Below are 23,304 nucleotides of genomic sequence, written 5' to 3' on the forward strand. Positions count from 1 at the left end.
CTGCACAAACATAATATGAAAACAATAAAGCACTTAAAGTCAGATTTTGATGTATTCTCTCAGATGATACATAATTAAAAAAAAAACAAAAAAAACAAAACACTAAAACTAACCAAACAGCCCAAAACCCAAGAAATCTCAATAGCAGAAGTGCAAAAACACAAACACAGAGCTTTAAAACCCATCTTATTTCAAAACAGTTTCCAATACTTCATTTCTGTATGGCAAGTCCTTGCCCTGCCATAGTTCATTTTTTTTTCCTATGTTAATAACTCTCTACTTTTACTTCTTAGGGAACACAGCTGCCAAAGAAGTAGTTCTGGAATACGGTTTCAGATTATCTGACTATTGAGAGAATTTCCCCCTGCAGAACTAGTCCTACTAGAGAGCTTCCATGCCAAGAGAAGTAAAAAAAATTGTTCTGTTCAAACAACTCTTCATCTCTCTGCTTTACATACTAGATATATAATTGCAGGCAAGTATCTTTTTCTTATTCCAGATGCTTCTGTCTGCATTTCTCTTCTCATCCACCTGAACATAACTGAATACATAACCTTTGATCATTACGATCTTTGATCATAATTTGGGTCTGCAAGCTTGGGCAATCTCACAATTGGGGTTTAAGGTTCATGAGAGGAATCAGCAAAAGAAACTGTATGAACTCAAAAGGTGTAAAGTCCTAAAGATGTTCCACTCTCAGACAGTAAGTGCCTCTGTTGCCATAGTTTTGCCTCCTGCAATAGCTGTTAGTAACATTTTCTACCATAAATACAAACACCTTATTAATTAGAAGACAAAAATGAAGCATCACACATGCTGTTGCAGACACTGAACGTACATTAGTTCCTAAACTCCTGCTAATTGCAAGAACTGGGGCAGGACTCAATGAGGAGCTACAAAACCATCAAACCTAGATGAAATAACATGACAATTTGTACCTCAGCATTTCAGTCTTAGACAAGAAATATTTTCTACATGTTACTGCAAAATTCTTAATCTTCACTTGAAGGTTTGAGTAAATAGGTCAGAACAGAAATCACCAACAGAATGAATGTACTGCATTTCATTATTTCCAAAAGGTGAGCTATGAGCTTTGTTAACAGGTTAAATATGAAGGGGGAAAACCTTACCTTCTGCCTTTGACAATGCTTTTGACACAGTGATCTCTGTGATAATGAACAAACTGTTGACAGGTCATCCTGATTTCCTCAGGTAGAGTGTGATCTGCACGCCCTTCTGCTTCTCTTCCTCCCCAGAGCAATTCAAGCCTGGGGTGGAGAGATGGGAGTAACAAAAAAAAAAAATTAAATCAAACAAAGGCTCTTTCAAGGAAACTGAAAATGGAACTCACAGGAATCTCATCATGGCTTTTCACTGTTTTTCTGCAAATGTTTTTAATATGATCTTCCTAATATACTTGTACGCCCTTTGAACACTGAGAAGTTTTACTTTGGGCTCAGGCAGAAGGAAGGACAGAGAGTAGCTGGGAAACAGCCCTCACTGCTGGATTCACAACGCAGCCACCTAGCTCTAATTTAAAGATGATTTTGTACAACTTACTTCTTCAAAGTGAGGTACCAATAAAAGTCTCCATCCACACAAAGAACTTGTACGAGCCAATTACTAGAGGACTTTAAAACAGTGCTGAAAGAATCAGGACCAGCACTCACAAATAAATCTTTCTCTTCAGCTGAAATTATTTCTGAAGACCCAGTACTACACGCTTTACCATCGTTAGACAAGGATTTTGTCTATTGGGAGTTTGTGAGATTTTTGTCAGTGCGAGTGTATCAGGGCAGCAGTAAAAACTCACATATAGTGAACTGCAATTAGCTCTCCATAGCTGGCAGAGAAGAAGAAATTTTAAAAATAAAACAAATAGGGAATTGAATGCTATGGCACAGAACACTCCAAACTCTTTTTAAATTATTGCTGTTAGTAATTAAACTTGTACATATAAGTGTAAATGTTCTACTTACTTTCGCTTGAATGGCAGAATGATTAAATGCTTATCTAAGCCAAAAATACCAAAGGAAATGAAGCCCTAAAGGAAAAAACACAGAGGAAATAGATTAAGCAAAAAATTTTGACTTCTGAAGACTAGAAATAAAATGTTACCAACTAATTGCCAAAACACAAATTGAGAGTATCTCTCTTTCCCAGTCACTATTTGAAATTCATTTTGTTTCTGCTTTGTTTTTTCACTTAGTCCTTAAAATATATGTCTGTCAAATAAATTCTCAAAGAAGCAGTTCAATAAGTAAGCTATCTGATGAACAAAATGTCAGTATCTTTACACAGCCAGTTATTTCAATCTCTTTGTTAATGTCAAGAAAAGAACTGACTACAATTTACATGCTGTAATGTTCTCCCACTATTCTTCCATGCTGCTTTTGTAACAAAGCCAGACTATCATTACTTGATTCTGCACTGCATCTCAGAGGTGCACTTGTCCACAGACCTGAGCAATACTCCCTGTGGTAAGTACTAACACTGTTTTGCTTTCACCTTCGTAGTCCACCGTCTAACATGTCAGTTTGCACTGAAATAAGTTATGTGCAGTTGCAACATTTGTACATATAATTGTGTCAAGTATTACTTAATAGTGAAGAAACTGCAACTGCAGAAGTAGTAACTTGAAGCCCTATAGCCAAAGTATCTATGTAGCTATACTGCACCTAAGCAGTTATGCAGAAATTTTCTGCTAAAAATAAAGCTGAAATTCTACTCTGTCTCAATGGACATTTGGCACTCAGCTGCCATTTGTACCTCTTAAAGTGCTCATACTCAAGGCAATCTCATTATGATAAGACAACTATCAAAAGAAAAGAAAAAATTCAGGGGGAAAATAATCAAAACAGCTTAAGGAACCAGTGTCTTCAGTATTATTTGAGGACTTGATCATACAGCACTTGTAACAGCACGAGCTGCAATATCAACAAAGCTATTTTCAAAATAAACATCAGCAAGTACCTGACCAAAATTAAACACAGCACAAAAGAACTGCAATTCCACATACAGTCTTCCAGGTTCTTGGTTGAACAGCCACCATAAACAGCTGGAAAGATTCTGTTAAAAAACACAAAACAAACAGAAAAATAAAATAGTACAAACCAAAAGTTAAAATCGAAAGCACCTTCTTATTCTTCACCTGCATTTATTTAACAAATAATTCACATGAAGACAGCAGGAGAGAAAAAACACTTTAAAACATTATTGTAATTAGACTTAATTGCTGGGAGTAAACAAATGAGCTTGTTTGTTTTTAAAAAGCATATCAGTGTAGAGGTCCTGCCTGTTCACATGTTTATACAAGGAACTTGCTTTAAGCATTCTCAAGTATTCAAGCTAACATAGATAATATTAACCTAGACACACTTGCAATATTTGTCTTGAGGCTGACACCATTGCTTTCTACATATTTTCTACATAGTTAAGATTGCATTAAGCTGAAGCACACCACGCTTCAGCTATCTCAGATACCTGATTAAAGAAATTAAAGCATCCAAAGTTAACCCCTTTGGGTGAAAAGGATAACAAACTAATATAATCGATCTCATTTCATCATATTTAAGTATTCATTTGGATTCAGTTGAAAATAGAGGGTCTAATTTGGGACACCACTGTAACACAGAAAACGTATCTAATATTCTTTTCCAACATATATTTCTCCTGCAGGTTTCAGAGTACATTTTCCTTTTATAATTTAATAGGCAATATCAACTTAGTTGCCTGTCCCCAAATAAGCATGAAAAGCAACAAAAACACATTCTTCCATTTCAAATAACGTCTTACGTATCTTATTTACCAAAATGCCTCTATGAAGTCCAAATTCCAAATTAAGGCATGATCAAATGGAACAATTTTTGTACAGATTCTTTCAGAAGTAGAATTCACTTCATACTTTCAATTGATATCTAGAGAAGATGACTAGCTCTTGAGAAAAAAATAGGACAAGGAGTGGTAGTGATGAATTAATTACCCAATGATGTGATTCCAATTTTTTCCTGTCCCTTTGGGGTTCTCCAGTGAAGCTTGCTCACTGACACTGTTGGCCTTAACTTGCCTTTAATTTTTCTGTGCCACACAATAAATTAATCTTATGATACACCTCCTCCTACAATAGGAGAAAAAAATAAAGCCTCTGATTTACTTAATATATTACTATAAAAAATAGGAATTGGAAGATTTTTTTTTTTTTTTTAACTGGGCTGTCTACATAGCCTTCCTAAAAATGGTCCCACCTCAATGAGAGAAACAACAGGGAGGAGAAAAAAAATATTTACAGCAAAAAGGCCAACAACAAGAAGCAAGCACAGCAGCACGTGTCTGGCCAGCTGTTTGTCTGCAGTCTGTAGAAGCTGTTCTTCCTGAGCCAGCACACAGGTCTGAGCACTACACTGATTCACACACTGATCGGCTGAAAAACAAAGCAGAAGTTTTCATTAGGCTAACTTACAATCTCTAAACTGATAAGTAAACTCACTAACACAACTTGTTAAATCACCTTGTGTTTGTACTGAAGACCTACACACATAATGCTAGCTTTGACAACCACCAGTTCAGACATCTATCCTCAAATGGAACAGTTTGCGTTCCTAAGATGAAGAAACTTCACAACAAAATTCTTCCTTCAATGGACTAATAGAAATTCTGGTTAAGAATTAGCAATAATGAAACAGTAGCAATTTCCTCAGAACAGATTTTAAACCTAGAATTAACGTATGGAATAAATATTCTAAGTATACAGCAGCTGCAATACTTATACTCCATATCTCAGTGCTGCCACATCAGAAAAGCAACCGTATTTATTTCAGTTCTGCTACTGTATTTCTAACAGGGTATAACAGACATTGCCATAATTCTATTAATTAAAAGAAGCAAATACACAGAGAACAGATGCTTTTCTTTCACGTGGAGTTCTCAGCAATTCTGAGCATATTCCTCTAGATGGCAGTGAAAAACTTACAGTGAAGGACATATTAAGACTTTACACCAAATACCTTTCATAGTTCAAGGGAATAACTGAAGGATTGGTAATGAATGCAGTCAGTTACACACATGTATCCATTACAGTTCGCTTTTAGGGATTTATAGTTCTTGAATTGTTCAGTCCATAGGCAGAAAAAAAAAATCCCACTTAATCATAAGATTCAAAATACCTTATCTCTTACTATAAGGAAATTAAATTGCCCTTCCCCTATCTCTGGAAGACCTTGTTACGGTGTTTGTCTGAACTACTTCATAAAAAAAATAGTTGGCAATAAGTAGAAAGCTACGTACTATGAGAGGAGATAAAACAAGGTACGTTTCAGCATGGAATATTTAGTCTTGTTTGAAGTAATTCTGCATTCAGATAAAGCATATGGATACGGACTACCTTGTTAAAGATGGAAAAAAACAGAGAAAAAAAAGGCTGCCCTGCAGATAGCTTTCATTGTTGAAAGTGATGTATGACAAGAATGGGCTGAGCATGCAATTTTCCAATAGGTGCTGAACAACCACTTTGATCCATTCCTCAATTTCAGTGATGCCTAAGGCCCCCTCAGTTGATTTTCTCCACGTTTCTCCCCAAGATTTGGATAATACAGTAGCATGGACATTTGATCTAGTCTGCAGTAAGTACTTGCTTTTCTAGACCTAAAGTTTTTTATTCAAAACCTGTGTATGACTACAATAAAAGCTTTAAAGACTTCAGGGTGGAAATAAGATTTGAATATGAGTATATAATAAGTTTACTTTAGTCCTACTTTGTCTCGATTTCAACAATTTAACATTTAGCAATCACACTCCTCCCAAAAAAACAGATCTACCAAGCATATGTAAAACTGTCACTCTTAAGCAATTAAAGATTTCTAATAAACAACAAGAGCAGCATAAATACCAATGCACATATCAACACTTGAATTTAATATGAAATATAAGTTATTGAAGCAGAGTTGAGAGAACAGCTGTTTGACTTGAGAGAACAAATAGTTTCACTATGAGTGCAACACACACAAATGCTGTGAAAGAGAGTCAACCATAAAATCACAGAATAGTTTGGGTTGGAAGGGACCTTAAAGACCATCTGTACTGGGTCTGACTGATACAGAGTTCACTTCCTGCACAGCAGCCTACACACCGCTGTGCTCTGCACTTGTAGCTTGAACAGCCTCAGTGTTTGCCTATGGCTAAGCAACACAGGCACAGCACCGAGGCTCTCTCCAAGCTCCTAAACCCAGCAGGCTGGCGTTGGGCAGGAGCTGGGGAGAGGACATGGCCAAGGCTGCTCTTGTTATGAAAACGCCTGTCCTGAACAACTGCCACACATACTGAGGTTCTGATTCCCAAGCTGTGACTTAACATCACTTGATAATGAGAAATAGAGAATAAATGTTGTTGTTTTCCTCTCTGTGCTTGTTTTTTTCCTTCTCACCTTTCTTTTCCCTTTAGTTTGTTATCCTTACCTGATACTTTGAGACTTTCCTCCCCCTTCCCCCCCCCTTACATCATATTTTACCTTCCTCATCTTCCTTTGAGGAAGAGGAATGAGCATTCAGGCAGAGTTTAATTGGCCATTGGTGTGAAACCATCCCATCCTCCTGCCACAGGCAGAGAGGTCTTTTAGACCAGGTTGCCCAAAGCCCCATTCAACCTGACCTTGAACACTGCCAGGTAACAGGGTATATCCAAAGCTTCTCTGGGCAACCCATTCCAGTCTGTAATATTAAAACAAGGATACACTGCTGTTTTACCTGTCTCAATTGAAGGAACCTTGTTTTCAACAGTATTTGGCACTGTTTTGCCCTCCTTAGCACAGGGTATTTCCCCATTTGTTGTTTGACAAGAACAGCAACCTATTAAGGATAATAAGATAGTTAGTTTCCTTCAAGGCCATAACTTATTCTTTTTATAACACTATATGCTATACTTCAGTATATTCACAAATAATCTAAAAGGAGAAAGCAGACAATCGTTCCAATCTGCTGAGAGCACACATGCATTTTATTACAAATACATAGAAATATTTAACAAAGCACTACCACCATGGAAGCAACACAGTGCTTCCATGCAAGGTGCTTTTAGCTAGAAGAAAAACACAAGAGAAGTGAGTAAGAAAGCCAAAGTCAAACAAGGAGTAACAACCGCTGTAGGATTAGCAATGTTGAAGGCATATAACTCATTCTCAGAGAGACAGTTTATTGGGTAAATAACCTGTGACAACTACTAGACTGAATTTATCATATGCATATGACAACACTATCACTTACAGAAAACCCACATACATGTTTGTTTGTTTTTTCCCCGTCTACTTCCCCCACTTTACAATAATAATAATCAAACCTTCCCTACAAACATAAACCTAAGTTCTTGGACAGTTATATCTAGATTTTTCTTTCTAACTAACTACACATTTGAAGTTGTAAACAACAATCCCTCCCAGGTCAGAATTAAATTTAGAACAGTTCTGTTTATTTTTGTATCCCAAGCTGTTAATTTGTTCTTACAAAGCTACTTTCTATACCTCTTTCTGCAGACAGCTGTGCAGAACAACCTGCAGAAGGTTGTGCAGGAGAAAGTTGTGCAGAAGATCCTGCAGAAGGTTGAGGCACAGTGGCTGAAACTTGATTCCCCTCGTTCCCTTCCACTTGGCCGTGAGGTGAATATGGGTTCAGTACCTCATAGTTCGACTCCTGTCTATTTCTGTTCATGCACATAAGTGAGATGCCTGACATCAATATGCTGATGAACAGGACCACTGCTGTGGTGATTATCTGTTAAGTAAAAGGAGAGAAAAGAAAGTATGTACCTAAATACAAACTGAAGGTAAATTGTTGCACATATCTTTCTTTCTAACTTTTGCAGCTTCCTAAATGCACTAAAAATGCACTAACAATGCACTAAAAATGCTATCCCATCTCATAGCACTGAAGGTGAAGGAGCACTCAGTACATGAAATTACTTTTATTTTCATAAGTAAGCCAGCTAGTTTTTGGTTTTTTTCCTCCTCTTTCCTCCTTTTTTCTTACGTCCTCCCTCTCTTTTTTCCCCCATTTTTTTTTTTTTCCCCCTCCTCTCTTGTTTTTCATGAGGACCCCTATTTCCCACGAGCTAGAAAAACATCCTCTTGTCATTATATTATTTCCCCTCAGGACCATTATTGTTGCATTTTAAGTTCAGTTTATGTACCTTTTAATTCCCAAAGACAAATGCACTTGTCACCCACCCTCTCTGGCACAGCTCAAATTTCCATGCTTTCTCCCATGGGGAACATCCCATTAATTAATGTTTCATTCTAATCATCTACCACCAATACCCACTGTCCACTGTGAAGCTATTTTGTTACTTGTGAAAGCACCACATGAATAAACCTGAGCAACTCATAGTCTTTCTGTCCATAAGAAAGGCAGAGGGAAAACAAAACAACTACTTACCCTAGTACAGATCACATCCTCTAGTAAAGACAAACTACTTTTGATAAAAACACTATTTCAGCCTTAGGGACTTTCAACTCCTGACTGCACAGAGAATTCTCCCATAGCGCAAGCAGTCACTGCTACCAATGTAACGTAGATCCTATCTACTACAGCTTAAAAAACATTAATTAGCTATTGGATGGTGTCAATTTTAGATAATTATCAAGCTAGACTAAATTAGTCACCAAGAAGAGAGCTCTGCAATTCATTACTACTCCTAAGACTTTTCTTTTGGAAGCTTATTCCCTCTTTTTCTTAGTCATAGCTGTCTAAACTTGAAGTCTAAACTTGAATGACTTGAAGGTCATTGCTCAAACAAGTTTTTTGAATGTTTCATTACAGAAATATTTTTATAGCAACCTGTAAGCACTGTATAATGATACTGTTAGAGTAGCCTGCACTTTGACTGAAAGCTACTTACATAAGAAACAAATAGAAAAGAATTTAAGGATGTATTGGATATGGCAAAAGTCAGAAGAGACAAGGACAGAAGATACTCATACCTGATGTTTTCCATAGAAAAAGGCAGAGTCAATGCTATTGCTGTTACGTTCACCAACTATTAACAAGATTCCTATCAGAAGCGTCGGGACTCTGAAAGTGCAAAATATGAACAAAGTAACATATTTAGCTTGCTCTCACCAACCCTACAGGTAAACATCTGTGCTAACTTACCCCCATCCAGCTATGATTATAAACCCGATGGGAATCCTCACTGTTTCTCTCTTCCTCAACAGAAACAAAGAGAAAGATAAAAACCCTACAAAGAACAAAAGAAATGCCTTGTTTATTACTAAAAAGAGAACTGAAAATTACAGACTCTAGACACTCTAGTGTGTGACCTGCTTAGTAACCAAAGAGTGCCTCTCAGATCACAATTTATTTCCACCTATAAATGCTTAGGAAGGTTTACAAGTATTTAAAAGGTGCCATAAGAATACTTAAGACACAAGTGACTACTTCATTAAGGTTAAAAAAAGATAAGTCTTTTGGAAAGTAAATGCTAAATTTCACAAAAATGTTTAATGTGTTTTTACAGAAGTAACTCTACATAGGACTATCTTCTGCAAATATCAATTCCATTCCCAACCCCAATAATACTTTCCTTGTCAAAGCAAAGCAAGTATTTACGTTAGGCTATACTAATCATACACTATTTTCTGTCTCAGCCTAACAAGCACAAAACTGGACAAAAACATCACACAAAATAAACCTTTCCACTTCTGGACTCAGGAATGGTATAGGAAGTCTGTTTTAGTTGCACCCAAATAGTTCCCCAAGTTCCTTCATATATCTTTCAAATCTGTCTACTGTAACTAATCTCTTCATTAATCATCTACACCTGCAGAACACATACACTGTTTTTGGAAATTGCAATTGCCACAGGGAAGAAATATTAAAGCTCCTTTGCTATCTCCCTTCATTCTGTTTTTTGAGGCATAAGGTTTTAAGATCTTCTTAATGCTGAATAAATTAAAGTCTTACATTCTGCATTAATTAAAAATTGGCAGTAAGCTTTTGAGTAGCTGAAGGGCAACCCATTCCCACTTAGTCTATTTGTAATTGCTTTTGCTTTGGGACAGGTTCTTGACTTTTTTTTTTTTTTTTTTTTTTTTAAATAAACCAGCAAGTCTTGTACTGTAATAGGCAAAGAGAAACCAGACATGTCTATATATGAGCTTTGAGTAGCAGAAGCAGCATCTGACATTTAGCCTTCCATTGCTAGGGCTTCAGCTTGGCACAGCTTTTAAGTATGTTTGTGAAATTATACACAAGTGAATGGAACAATTACTCGGAAGAATACAATCAAATTATGTCAGTACATTAATCTTTTATACTATACCCAGTTCTGCCTAGAAAAATCATACCTGTCCACAGGTAGGTGCTATAAAGTGAACTGTACAGAAATATAAATACTAGGATCTGCACAGTTACATCTTTCTGTTTAACAGTGAAATTCCATATCACCATTCCAATGCAAGCAATAAACTGAAAAGAAAAAAAAAGATGATATTATCTAAATGCAGAAAACAGGATGATAAAAACACAAAAAGCCTCAAACCTGAACACAGTGTAATATAGCTACGTTAAGTTTCTAAACACCATTGCAATGTAATTTTATGAATTCCATAGCACAGCAATAAATATTATGCTTACATATATAAATAATATTATGGTTACATCACTGACTAGGGCATTCTACCTCCTCTTGTTTTGTTTTGTTTTTTCGACAGCAGTGGAGCAGGGAAAGTCAGGAAATAAAGTATACATAGTAATTGCAAGATTATAAATATTTAGCCAAGATGCAAAGCTTTTGTTAGGTACAAACCATTCATCTGAAATGATCTGAACATGAAGCTGAGAGTCGACATCAACAGATCAGTCAAGAATTATACAAGTTTTCGGCCTCATGGGAGAGTTTTAGTACTGAATTAATCTGAATAAATAGGCTGAAATACTACAGAAATACTAACACAAGGGCTCAAAAATATTCCTAAAGCAAACTTCATGTTGTTATAGACAAGCACCACTTGCAACTCTCACGTGTGATTTTCTTCTCTGAAATGTGACTGCAATCAGATCTCAGAGTTCACTTTATAATTAAGAAACAAACAGAAACAACACTTCAAAAAGCCTCCACTGCACATCACTGATTCTAATAGTTGCGCAGTTGTCTTCAAGGAAAAAAGAAGCACATACTCTATAGTTCTCCCTCAGCTTAAATAACAATTACAACTAATCCAAGTCAGAGCTATTTGGCTTTGCTGTTCTCTAGCCACCAGCCATGCATTCCCACGCCCCTTCCTTGCATCAGCACTGGCTCCTGTCTGATCCCTCAGTGAGTCACTTCAGGTAGCTGAACCAGCATGTGGACTAGTTTCCTACTTCACTCCTTGGATCAGGTCACCAAGAGTCAGATGCACGTTGCTGCCTATCATAGCATTGCTGACTTCAGATTGGCATAAACTGAACTGAAAGTGCACTCAGCACTGCTATTTGGCAATAGTTTATAATGCTAAAAATATATCGCAAAAGCCATTTGCCGTTCTGATTGCTTATAGATCTGTTTGAGACGCTGCTCTATGAGAGCTGGACGATCAAAACAGTCACTTTGCCATTTTCTTCAAGGCTATACCTCTTAAATCACAGAAACCTTTCAGACAAGTCACACATTAGATTCCCCTTCTCGCTTTATATGACTACAAAGATACGCAGCAGAAACCAAATTGCAAAAGTGTTAAAAATAAGACACACGCACAAAAAAAGAAAATATATATATTTTTTTTACTACTGACCTGAGCAACGAGTAGATTTGTTGTAATCATATGAGGAAGCTGTTTGTATTTCTTACTCAGAAGAACAACAATAAGAGACCAAATCTGTAACAGACAAGATAAAATTGAATATGAGACCAACACACACACACAAAACATCAACAATAATAAAAAAAGAGCCAGATGAACACTGGCAAAATTTGGTGCAATTAAATATACAACAAATCTTCTTGAGAAGTTTCTTAGCAACATGACTGTCACAGGCAGCTTGACACCACCACCACACCACACAATGTGGATGCCTTAGAAAAAGCAATGTGTCGTCATGTTCTCATAGTGGCGAAATATTTCCAGGGAGTACCAAGGTCTCCACGTGCAGAAGGCTGGTTGTTTCCCAAGACATAAACAAACATAGAATAGACTGGAAGTTTGGAATTATACAGTCTTTGCATCCTGTCCTTTTTAAATTTCCCAAAGTGATTAATGATGGCAAGAGGCAGATTTTACTTGATGCTTCCCTCGAGGGATAGTTTTGTGACAAAAGGTTCAGTGTGATACCAACTTCAGAAGTTATCAGCTTCCTCCAACATGGAAGCTTTTTATTTAAAATTAAAAGACTAAGCACACTATGTATAGTGCTTGTGAAACCAAAACACAATTCATATCAGACTTCTGAGATTTCAGTATGCTTTTTCAGGATTAGACACCAAGAACTACCAGGAAAGGAATTTGATAAAGCTAAATTAAAACTTCCAACTTAAATGTTCTCATTGCTACTTCATTAATTAAATATTCATTAACATTTCAGGAGTTTAGATTTAATTCCAGCAGAAGTTTTTACATAGCTTGCATTACTGAGATATCCAAGCACTTCAGGTTGTTTTTCCCCACAGTGCAGCTTTTCAGTTTTTTTTTTTAAACCCAGCTCCTCCCTCATCCTTCTGCAACAAGATCCAATGATGAAATATCAATCTCATCTTAAATCACGACTTGATTTGATGCTTATGTAATAAAGCTTCTCTGATATTACAGTGTGCAGTGGTATTTCATTTTGCCAACACCTACCAGAGAAACAAGGCTGACAATACTTATGTCAAAGCTAACATTCTGCAGCGCAGATGCCAGTGGGTTGGGATCCATGGATGGAATGGTCAAAAGCCATGCAGAAACATACATGATGGGTGCAGACACAAAAGTGCTTATCACCATGCCTGAGGTAATCTGCAAAGAGTCAAACAGAACATGAACAGAGTTAAGGAAATCTCAAGTTAAATAGGTCCTTTTTTTTTTTTTTTTTTTTTTTTAAAATGCAACCCCCTAGCAAAACTGTAACTTCAATTTAAGCGCAGAGCTTTAAACAAATAATTGAGTTGTTTCCATGACAAATTAGTTAGCACTTGAGAGAGGAAGTATCTGTTTCATATGTTTCAACGAACTTCTGAAGCAGTGGGAATGCAGAGTTCTCAACTGCAAATGCTTATAGAGCTTTTTCATGTGTGTTAGAGATATTGATGACTCCAACCTAGAGGTGAATTTACAGTATCACAATATACTTTTGGATGCAATTTTGGTTATTCACATCATAAACAAATAAGTAAATTCAATTATGTTAACTGTAATATGTATAAATTCATGAGAAGAAATCATCTTTTTACATTTCAATTGTTTCTATTTAGGCACCTCAGTATCTTTTTGCCTTCTAGAATTCTAGAATTTACAGTGATGGAAGGGTGAGTTTCTACTCACTCCTCAGATCACTATTTAAAGAGATTTCCTAACTTGCTCGGGCACAAATTTCTACCTTAAAACATTTTACTTTCAGAATCTTCAAGTGGGAAAAAAAAAGTTATAAACTTTATATTTTAATTTGATACCCTCTATTTAAAATGTGTTTCTACCACAAGATTTAATTGGAGTTCTATACAAAATAATCAGTTAAAGCACAGGTTCTTCCATAAGCTATCAGTTTGAAGCTAATTCATCTCACTTTGTTACTGAAATCAGTGACAACGTTCCTGCTCTATTTCTGACTAAAAGAGTAGACCAAAAATAAGACCTCTGAAAAAAGAAAACAAAAATTATTCTAGTTCTTCCTACTATTGTCATGAATAATAAAAGTGTAAGGACTTATTTAAGAACGTGCACTACCAAGAAACTTGAGACAGCAGGAAACAGTATTCTGGTTAATTATTAACTTGCATTACAGCTGAGACTTGAAATGTACGGAGTCTGTTCTTCAGCAAAGTACTTAATAAATACTCTACCATAAGTATTTACTCAACAAACTCAAGCCCAAAGTTAGCACAAGTTTAGAAAAAACTGATTACATACAATTCCTACTTCCATATTAAATTGAGTTGCAAATATTGCAACACCAGGTGCTGCTGGAAAAACTCCATAAAGAAATGCATAGTTTGATAAACTGGTATGGTTGACTGTGCTGCTGCTCTTGTCCAGGAGTTCCACCATTTCTCTACAGAGAAATGGCATCATAAGTCTGAAAAGAGAAGGGGGAAAGAAGTCATTCATTTAAGTTTACTCAGAAAAGGAATCATTACATCTATGAGCTGCTTCAAATTTTCTTGTCACAAGTTAAACAAAGCATAAACGAAAGTGTTAGAAAATACACTGATCCCTGGATTATCAACGCATTTTACTACATATTTGTGCAGAAACATTCTTTCAATAGCTTCAGATTTAGAAAGGCAAAATATAAAACCAACACGTAATTTCCATCTGTTAAAAAAAAACAGCAGCCGTACAGAATTCAGCAACCTTGAAAATCAGATCAGCTTATGTGACCTGCCTGACATAGAACAAGTGTGCAAGCCCAAGTATCCCACGTTAAAAGTTTTATCTTACAAAAAAAATCTCCATTCATGCTCCTCTGCCTGCCTTTAGCAATATCCCAGATATTATATGGACTTACTACGTAAGCCTTGCACAGGCTTCCATAAGCAACAATCATTTATTTTTCTCACATTCTTAAAAAATTATAATTGAGATGGCTTACAGCGTAGGTCTCGTAGTAAGTTTCCTAGTTAGCTGTAATTATGATATTCAAGTGTGTCTCCAAATTTTGCAGTCTAAATACAGTGACAAAATATTTCTATTATGCTAACTGAAGAACTGCAGCAAATAAAATATTTAGATGAAATACTGGAAAGAAAAGTCGTATGACTGATATACTCAGAGGTTAAAACATCCAGCAACACTTTACAAAGCAAAATTATGAAAGTACATAAATAGAACTTACAGTTTAGCTGTGATGAGGAGGATCAGTGCAACAAACATACCCTTTGTCAGTTTTTTTGTTTGTCCCACCATAGTTAGTCCAAGGTAAAAAAGTGCAGAGCCAGAAAATGAACTGCCCAGTCCATCAAGGAAATTTTCAAGGTAATCAGGAATTTTCTGGCCAAGAATAAAGTTTGAGGCAATTCCTATGAAGACCATGAATACAATTGGGTTCTGCAGAACTCGAAGGAGTGCTAGGCCCACTATTTTGATTTTGCTGTGGGACACAGTGCGATTGTCTCTCCACTTCTGGATTTCACAGAAGATAAAACCCAGAGGGTTTAGCATCATAAGAGATATTGGAGCCACTAGGTAAATGTACTGGAGATACTCTGGGTAAGTGGTTTGGTATAGAGCTTCAACTAGAAGACAGGAAATGAAGAGTAATGAGTGATAATATTTCAGTACAAAAATTCATTAATAATGAAATTAATTTCTGTTGCCTTGAAACTTGAGAAAAGTTATTTCAGTATCCTTTAAAAGTAACAGAATTTACAATTGATATAAGGGGACATCACCATTAGGCCACAGATGCGTATTGAACACATTAACTTTCCCAACATTATTTAATGATTCTACAATTATTCAACATTTACGTTAAAAAACACGATAAAAATAACCCCACGTCTTCTTTGATTCACTCCAAATGCTGAATGATACTTTTTTGCTGCATTGCCTTTTTGGACCAGTCTTTACTGCATACAATGTTCTTCCAAATATTTGTCCCTATTCTTAAGTTTCACAAAGCAGTAACTGTATGAACGTAAAGAGATTCCTGGCAGTTTTACAGACAAGAGTTGTGAATATACATATATTGCAGATTTAGAAAGTAATAGTTCTGCTTCTATTTTGCTAATCTATATATTGACAGCACTGCCAAAAGAGTTTCCATAGGAGACAAGACATGGTGGTGGAACACTGGAACTTCTTAGTGCTGTGAAAAAATTCACAATCTGAAAACTTCTATTTCAACTCTCTGTTTCACTGCTTCTGGGCAGTTAGCGAGGCTGATGTGTGTAAACACACACACACACCAAAAAAAAAAAAAATAAAAATAGAAAATATAGAAAATCTTGAAAAGGGACCTCGATTTCCCATCAACCACAATGATAGTAAGCTTTCTTTTTTTCCTCAGTTTTCCACATTCCAGCTGCTCAAAAACATGTCTATCACATGTTAATGCTTACTGCACTTAGCACCATTACAGCTGCTGTAACGGAGCCTCCCATCACCCACACACCGCTACACAGCGCTACAGCTGTTCTTTAACAGCACACCATCCAAGAGTAAACGTATCTGTTCACCCACAGTTGTACCACCTCACCCAGTAGGACAAGCCAGAAGACAAAGCTTTCTTTCTTAGCAATTGTATTTACATCAGGGGCATGCTAGCAAACTACTGTACTGGTTCTTTTTCACTCCAAGCCAACATCATTTTGTAGTGGGGAAACTGTTGTAACAGGGATTAGAGAAAAGCAAGGTGGTGAGTTCTGCAAATTTAATCTTCATTTTTGTTTTCCTAGACATTTAGGTTTTTTCCTCATGCACAGATTTTTTTCAACAGCAACAATTACTACAGAAAAAAAATCTCATTGGATAAGAAGTCTGAATTTTATATTTTTCTAACCACTCAAATTGTCTTTAAAATTGTGCTGCTCCAATATACAGAATTGTCTTTACTAAATTCTTCTGCTATGCAATTTTAAAGTGAAGCATATGACTTTTAAAGACATAATTAATAAGAGCTATCCATTAGAAGATGAGGTTTTGCTCAAAACACTACTTAACACACAAGTAAAAGGAAACAAAGAAGTCATTCCATGTGTCCAGCCCTGCACACACTTCGGAAGTGACACACTAATGGTGAATAGTTTACAAATGCAACAGAATGCTGAAAACTGGCAAAAGTTTGGGGTGGGAGAACTGAAAGGGGGAAAAAGGAAATAAACAGCTCTAAGAAACAAAGAGCCCTTAAGTGCCTACAGTGCCACTGGTGTGTTAGGTGTGACAGTAAAGCTCCTAATGAACCACATGTGAATTTGGATAATTGCATGTAGGGCAGGCATGAATCATACGTTATAATCGAGGAATATTTGAAAAAAATTGAACTGAACTGACTTTCTTGTCAGATTACAAGTAGAATGTTCTAAGCAGAGGGAGGAAGTGGAAATATGTTCAGAGAGCCTCAGAGAAAAAGCCTGAAAGAAACCCTAGCTGGCATTTTAATCCAGTGCCAAGAAATAAAGAAGTAATCCTCACAGCCCTGTTCGGGACATTTCCCACAAGAGGAATAAGTCTCAGGAGATGGAACTGAGGGAAAATGTATTTTCATCCAGGGAAGAAAAAGTTTGCAATTGCCTTTGTCTGTCTTTTATACGCATCCACCAAGTTACGAAAGAATAAAGATTCAAGATTCTCTACAGCATGCTGCCTGAAATCGGGTGAACAGAACTGCTAGCTCTTAAAGTTCCCTAAAATATGGAAATACTTGTCATAATCTGGAATGTTTGAGCTTCTGTATCTGTATTGTTCATTCTGTGATCAAGAGAATTTAAGTGGCACAGATCACCCTCTCTTCAGGAAAAAGTAAAAAAATACCAGTGAACCCAGCAATCCTCCCCACACACCATGCACTCAAGGTGTATTTGGAAACTCCTGCTATGTGCAGCATGCTTTTGGAACCAGCTACCCAGGTTAGCATGGGAAGAAACAGCACTGGCACACAGAATCTTCCCAAGGCAGGTAAAAAGCACTGCTAGTCAGACAGCAGCAGGTGGGAGAAGCCTGCGACAACTCCAGAGCACTTCTCAAGAATCATAGTACGCATGGCTAAAAAGCACATAAATATGCCCTTAAGAAAACCTCTAATAGGGAAAATAGTATCCTGCTTGCCCAAAGGGAAGCAGGTAAATCTTGTAGTAAATCTGCAAGTAAATCTTGCAGATTTGGATAAAAATCAAGATTAATAACTGATATAGCTTGGCATTCCAAATGCAGGCTTACACGAATAAAAGTACACAGCTCTACAAGTTATACTCTGAATACCTCCTCTTTGTATTCCACCTCCTCCCTTTAAGTCCACTGGACTGGTGCTTAGTCGCACTTACTGAAAAAGGTATCACAGCTGCATAAAATTCCTATTTGAGATAAACAAATTACCACAAATCACACAGTAATCTTTCTTTTAAAAGGCTGCTTTCAAGGTCGTATCCCAGGGAACATTCATTGGTTGTGAGAAAACAAAGACTAAGGGATAGAACTTGATTGGCCACGTAAATTAATTAACACAAAAGTTTGCTCTAAAGAGATTGTGAGGCACATTCCACAGTCAGTAGATATCAACATTCTTGCTGTGTCTTCTCTGAGGTAGAGCAAGAGTTAATGCCAAATTAGTACTAAACTGCATTACAGCTATTTCACAGGCTACAGGTGGACTCCTACTTTGCAATGCAATTAATTTTGTTCTGGAGGGTAACTGGCAATTATCCATCAGGGTAGCTTAACCTACACAATGTATAGGGTAATTTACACCAATTCTGAAATATTTTACTATACATTTTTAAGTCACATAGTGCTAGACAACAGGAGTTGGATTGTCTTCAAATTATTTCATTCACACTAGCTGACAGCTTTGCTCCACCCACCCCAATACACACACTTGTGTATTGAGGATTAGTTTTTCATTTTTAAAATGAGCTCCATCAAGAAATGTACACTGAGAGAAAGTTTAAGTAGCTCCTAACTTCAGTTCTAAAGTTAATTAAAAAAAAATGGAAAATAAAAGAAAAGCAAAAACATCTACAACACTAAAAATACTTTCGAAAAAGAAAGCGTAAGGAACTACTCACCTATTGGGTATCCCAGTGCAAAGTCATTGCTTTGTGTAGCAAAAATAGGGAACAAACCTGCTTTGCTAAATCGATTCTCAGGACTGGCTACCAATAATGTTAGAACACAGACTATGAAAAACACGGCAGCTTTGGCAACTAAGATACTGTACAGGAAGGACCAATTTACATCAGAAAAGTTAAGTAACACCATGTTTTTGAACAGTAGAGCTGGGAGTGCAAAACGGGAGACAAAATTGCCTAGTCCTTTAGCTTGAGTTGATGTGATAATGTTGGCTCTGCCGGCTACATAGCCACAAAGAATTATTCCAAAGCATTCTAATAGGGCTGGAAAAAGCCTGCTTATTGACATAGAAGGAGGACCATCGGTGGCATTGAGTCCAACTTGTTCCGGCAAAGAGATAGACATATTAGCTGATGAAGACAGGTTCTTTGCACTGAAGTCAGAATAGCTATCCATTTCCTTTGACGACTTCTTGCAAAAAAAGAGCATTCAATGATCTCATCTGCAAAACAAAAAAAGATATTCATTAACTTCTGAAACTATGTTGATGAAAATTCATGCTATCTAGCTTGTTGACAGAAGAGCTTATGCTTACAAGTGCATGACAAACAAATAATGAGAGTAACAAACAGATATAGAGAAATAAAAGCGAGAAATAAGAAAGCTGAGAAATCATTCTGCTCTCACATGTTCTTGCAGGTTCACACAACCCAAAGAGACAAATGATAGAGGTTAAAAATTTCTGAAGAACTGAGCTTGAAAATTAAGGATAATACTATATGTTAAAACTAAATGTAGTTTGGGAATGCAAAAATAAAAAAAACATCTGTTGGAGGGAGAGAAACTATAAATGAAGGACTTTTTGTTCTTATTCTAGGATCTAAACAACATTTAGATGAAATCATAGCCCTTCAGCTGTCTTCAGTCAGAAAACAGCAAGGGCTAAGTTCTCAATGTATGTTCCTTATCTTGCCAGACTGAAATTAGAAGTCCGGTTAAATCTCTATTAGGACAGCACACAACTCTTCACATGCTCGTTAGCTGACTTATAGCTTGTAACCTTACTTACCTCGTCAACTCAGTTCCCAAATACAGTCTCACATTCTTTTTGCTTCCTATTACCAAACCGTTAATTTTCTTTTCTAATTCCCTGTGCCTGCCCTATGACATCTTATGTCCTCTGTGATTCATATCTTACGTGGTTCTTTTTCCTTTGCAATAAAAATACACATTACATTTCCAATATTAAAACCCTTCCCTTTACCTACTGCTATTTCATTTTTGCTTCCATACACACAAGCTCCAAGCATGGTCAGCAGTCCTCCTTTACTTCCCATTCTAGATCTCATTTAACCCAGGTCCTCCCCCTGAAACAGCTCTTACCAAAAGCTTACGAGACCAAAATCTTAAACTTGCAGAATTGCTGCACAAAGTTCATCCTTTGTGACCATCATACATGCTAATCATCCTCTTCTTCTTAATCTTGCCCTTCCCATACCTTTTGTAATTAGAGCTCCTCCTAATTCGCCTCCCATCTCCACTTGTTCTTATAGTACTTACATGGGAGGATCCCTCAAAGTCCTGTGGTGCTTATAGAGCTCCTTCCTCGTTCCTCTTTTGTTTCACTATACCCTCTGCCTCTGTACTTTCATAAGCATTTATTCAATTATAAACAGATGACTCAGAGTTCTTGCTCTAATCCAGACCTATCACTGCAGTCTATCTCTAAGACTTCTTTTGTGAATACTCTGCTGTAAATTTAAGCCCAGAACAGTTTTCCTACTCTGCCAAAAAGATGCCTCCCACTGTTACTCAGGGCTGTATATCCATTTCCCAGAGGCAAGAGACAAAAGTTACAAAATCCTTTGCTTCAGGTTAAACACAAACTTACCTAGTTTACCTACTCATCTTTATGAAGCTCCTATTCATCTATAACACTGTTGCAGAGGAAATTTTCCAAAGTCTATCAGTATTGATTCTTCCTTTGTACATCCTTCTACAGACTCATTCTTCACACATCAAAAACACTAAGCCACCAAACAACTTGTTTCCATATTCTTTTACAGCCTAAGCTGTATGCACTCAATCTATCATGAAATAACAAGAACTCCTTTCCCATTACTGATCAGCTCAGAAAGAACATGGCATTCACTGACTTTCAATTACTTTTGTGTTTCTTCCCCATGCAGATGCTAATGTTTAAAACAGCTCATCAAAAGACTCAGTAAAACTGCCCTACTTATTTCTAACCAATGCTAGAATCCTTTTTGGTTTTGATACTCATAAAAGGGACAGCATTTACTGTGCTAACAATATGCTGCCTGTAAGGGCAACTGCTACAGTCCTGTTACACGTGCCAGCTGATTTACATGTAGCTTCTTTCAGAAACAAGCCCAGTTTTCATACCGAAGTGAGCCCAGGCATACAGGGGTGCCAACACAGACTAGGTAAGGACCTCAGCCTGGGTGCATCCACAGAGACATTACTCCTTTAATTTGTTTCAGTGTAAAATCATCTCTCACCTCCAAACAATGCCCAGAGCAGTGCCATGGATGCAAGGAGTTGTCCAATTTACTCTAGGCCTCCCCACTGACATAGCCAGGTTTGCATCAACATAAGACACACCCTTATTTTGTCTCTGGAAAGTGGCTTTACATCTTCTCCTAACATTACCGGGAAGCAGTCTGTATTTCTTACCATTCCTGTTCCTCCTTATAACAGACATAGAAGGAATAGCCCTCACAAGAACTATGTGTTTGGCAAGGCAGACAAATTTGACCAAGGACTGTAGCTTCTCCACACTGTACAAAATTATCTGCAAGGTGCTCCCTACCCTCAAGAAAGATGTATAGGAAATAAGTCATCTTAGCACTCTTCAGGCTTGCATCTTGCTTGTGCAACTTCAGCCTCTCCCAGTTTTTCATTATCTTGTGCTAATGATGCACTTTCCAGTTAATGAGGATCCACATGAAACAATGACCAACGATCCAATTTGTCACACTAGTGCTAACTTTACAAATTAATTTTTGGCAAGTCTAAGTCCTAAAGTACTCTTGAAAGGCACACAAGGTGTTTTCTCCCATTTTATATAGACAGCAGCTAAAGGAAAGGCAGACTGACTTGCCTGCTATAAATGATCTAACAGCTCAGTGGCAAAGCTGAGGTTCCCCATTCTCAAACCAGTGCCTCTTACAGCACTGCGGCTGGATCCACAAACAACAATGGGTTTAGGAGCCTCCCCAGCCTCCATTTTCCTGTCCACAGGGAGCAGAGAGAATACAACAGCCAGCTACAAAAGCAAATAAATCAGCTTAGAGCAAAGATGAGATCTTGTATGCCCTACTTCACACCCTTGCATCCAGCACACACACATTCATGTGTAGCATAAACCCTTTGACTCATGACATCTATTTACGCCCAAAGCTTTTGGTAAACAACCCTGTGATGCTGTTGTAATTCACCTGGCCTGAGCAGTTGCAGCATCCGGATCTGTCCAGCAGCCTTGGCTATCTCTTCTTCCCAGGAAAAAAGGCTGTTGCTCCAAGCAGGGCTTGTTTTAAATGTTGTACGTTTTAAAAAAGCATAATAGAAGGCACACTCACCCAGATTTATTTAGGATGCCAAATCAAAGAATATCTGCTGGAGAACAATGAAAAAATAGCAATAAGTAAAGCAGATGACAAACCACTTCCACTAGCAAAATTTAAGAAAGTAGTTAGGACACGCAAATTGTTCAAAAGAAAGCCAAACTTTGTTTTGGCACATCAAGAGATTTCCAGGGCTGAATTCTTGAAAGAAGCCAGCCACATTCTACCCTAGCTGCAGGGTAAAAAGTGGTTGTTTTGGAACAGTCCTACCTCAAATTCCTCCAGCTTGCAGCACTGTGCAGATGTGAGACTCTCTGCAATGCAAAGTATTCAATATACTCCCTACAGAAGCCTCAGCCTCACACAGCTATCTAGTAGCTAATTGCAGTTAGAATTTCTTCCCCTCTCTCCCTCCTGAGAAGCAGTTTAAGCCACGCAGGCTGTTTCCTGGTACAGACCAGGGTTTTGCAGGCAAGTCTACCAATACAGCTCCACAAGCAAATTCTTTGAAACCAAAATTGTGCTAGAATTGTTTAGATACCTCTCTTCCCTCCCTTTTTAAATTATTTACGGAGTTGCTGCTGTTTCGTAACCCAGGACTCACTCAAATGAGCGTGCAGCAGGCTGACTCTGGTTGTACCTGTCAGCAGCACGTGCTCAATCCCTATCTCCAAAAGCAGATCAAAATTAACATGGATATACACCCACACAGCCTACAACCATCTTCTGTAGAGTGCCACAAACATTCCCGTGCTTCCCTCCAGGCTATCTTCACCTTGAAATTCATTCCAAGCGCCTCTGTAAAAGTCAGCCAGGCACAATTTTTCATGAACCACA

General features: G+C 37.3%; 1 protein-coding gene across 9 annotated transcripts in view; it reads right to left on the minus strand.

Annotated features, from left to right (window-relative positions):
- The window catches only part of GPR155 (G protein-coupled receptor 155), a 35,542-nt gene that overhangs the window by 2,901 nt on the left and 9,337 nt on the right, over positions 1–23,304 (minus strand). For 3 of the 9 annotated variants that reach the window (XM_052676244.1, XM_052676245.1, XM_052676240.1), the window contains exons 2-15: positions 18,877–19,382; positions 14,991–15,390; positions 14,066–14,231; positions 12,800–12,955; positions 11,756–11,839; positions 10,328–10,448; positions 9,135–9,219; positions 8,963–9,053; positions 7,508–7,757; positions 6,738–6,839; positions 4,287–4,420; positions 2,974–3,069; positions 1,980–2,044; positions 1,131–1,268 (exon numbers count right to left, since the gene is read on the minus strand). In XM_052676244.1, coding sequence (XP_052532204.1) covers positions 1,131–1,268; positions 1,980–2,044; positions 2,974–3,069; positions 4,287–4,420; positions 6,738–6,839; positions 7,508–7,757; positions 8,963–9,053; positions 9,135–9,219; positions 10,328–10,448; positions 11,756–11,839; positions 12,800–12,955; positions 14,066–14,231; positions 14,991–15,390; positions 18,877–19,369 — 2,381 coding nt within the window. In that variant the 5' untranslated portion in view covers positions 19,370–19,382. Of the gene's footprint in view, positions 1–742; positions 858–1,057; positions 1,269–1,979; positions 2,045–2,973; positions 3,070–3,982; positions 4,118–4,286; positions 4,421–6,737; positions 6,840–7,507; positions 7,758–8,962; positions 9,054–9,134; positions 9,220–10,327; positions 10,449–11,755; positions 11,840–12,799; positions 12,956–14,065; positions 14,232–14,990; positions 15,391–18,876; positions 19,383–22,341; positions 22,520–23,304 lie in introns of those variants that run through there. The other 6 variants (XR_008204909.1, XM_052676241.1, XM_052676238.1 and 3 more) reach the window with 6 other exon arrangements.

The sequence above is a fragment of the Tympanuchus pallidicinctus genome, unplaced genomic scaffold (assembly GCF_026119805.1).
Source record: "Tympanuchus pallidicinctus isolate F22 unplaced genomic scaffold, pur_lepc_1.0 scaffold15, whole genome shotgun sequence".
Taxonomy (NCBI): Eukaryota; Metazoa; Chordata; class Aves; order Galliformes; family Phasianidae; genus Tympanuchus; species Tympanuchus pallidicinctus.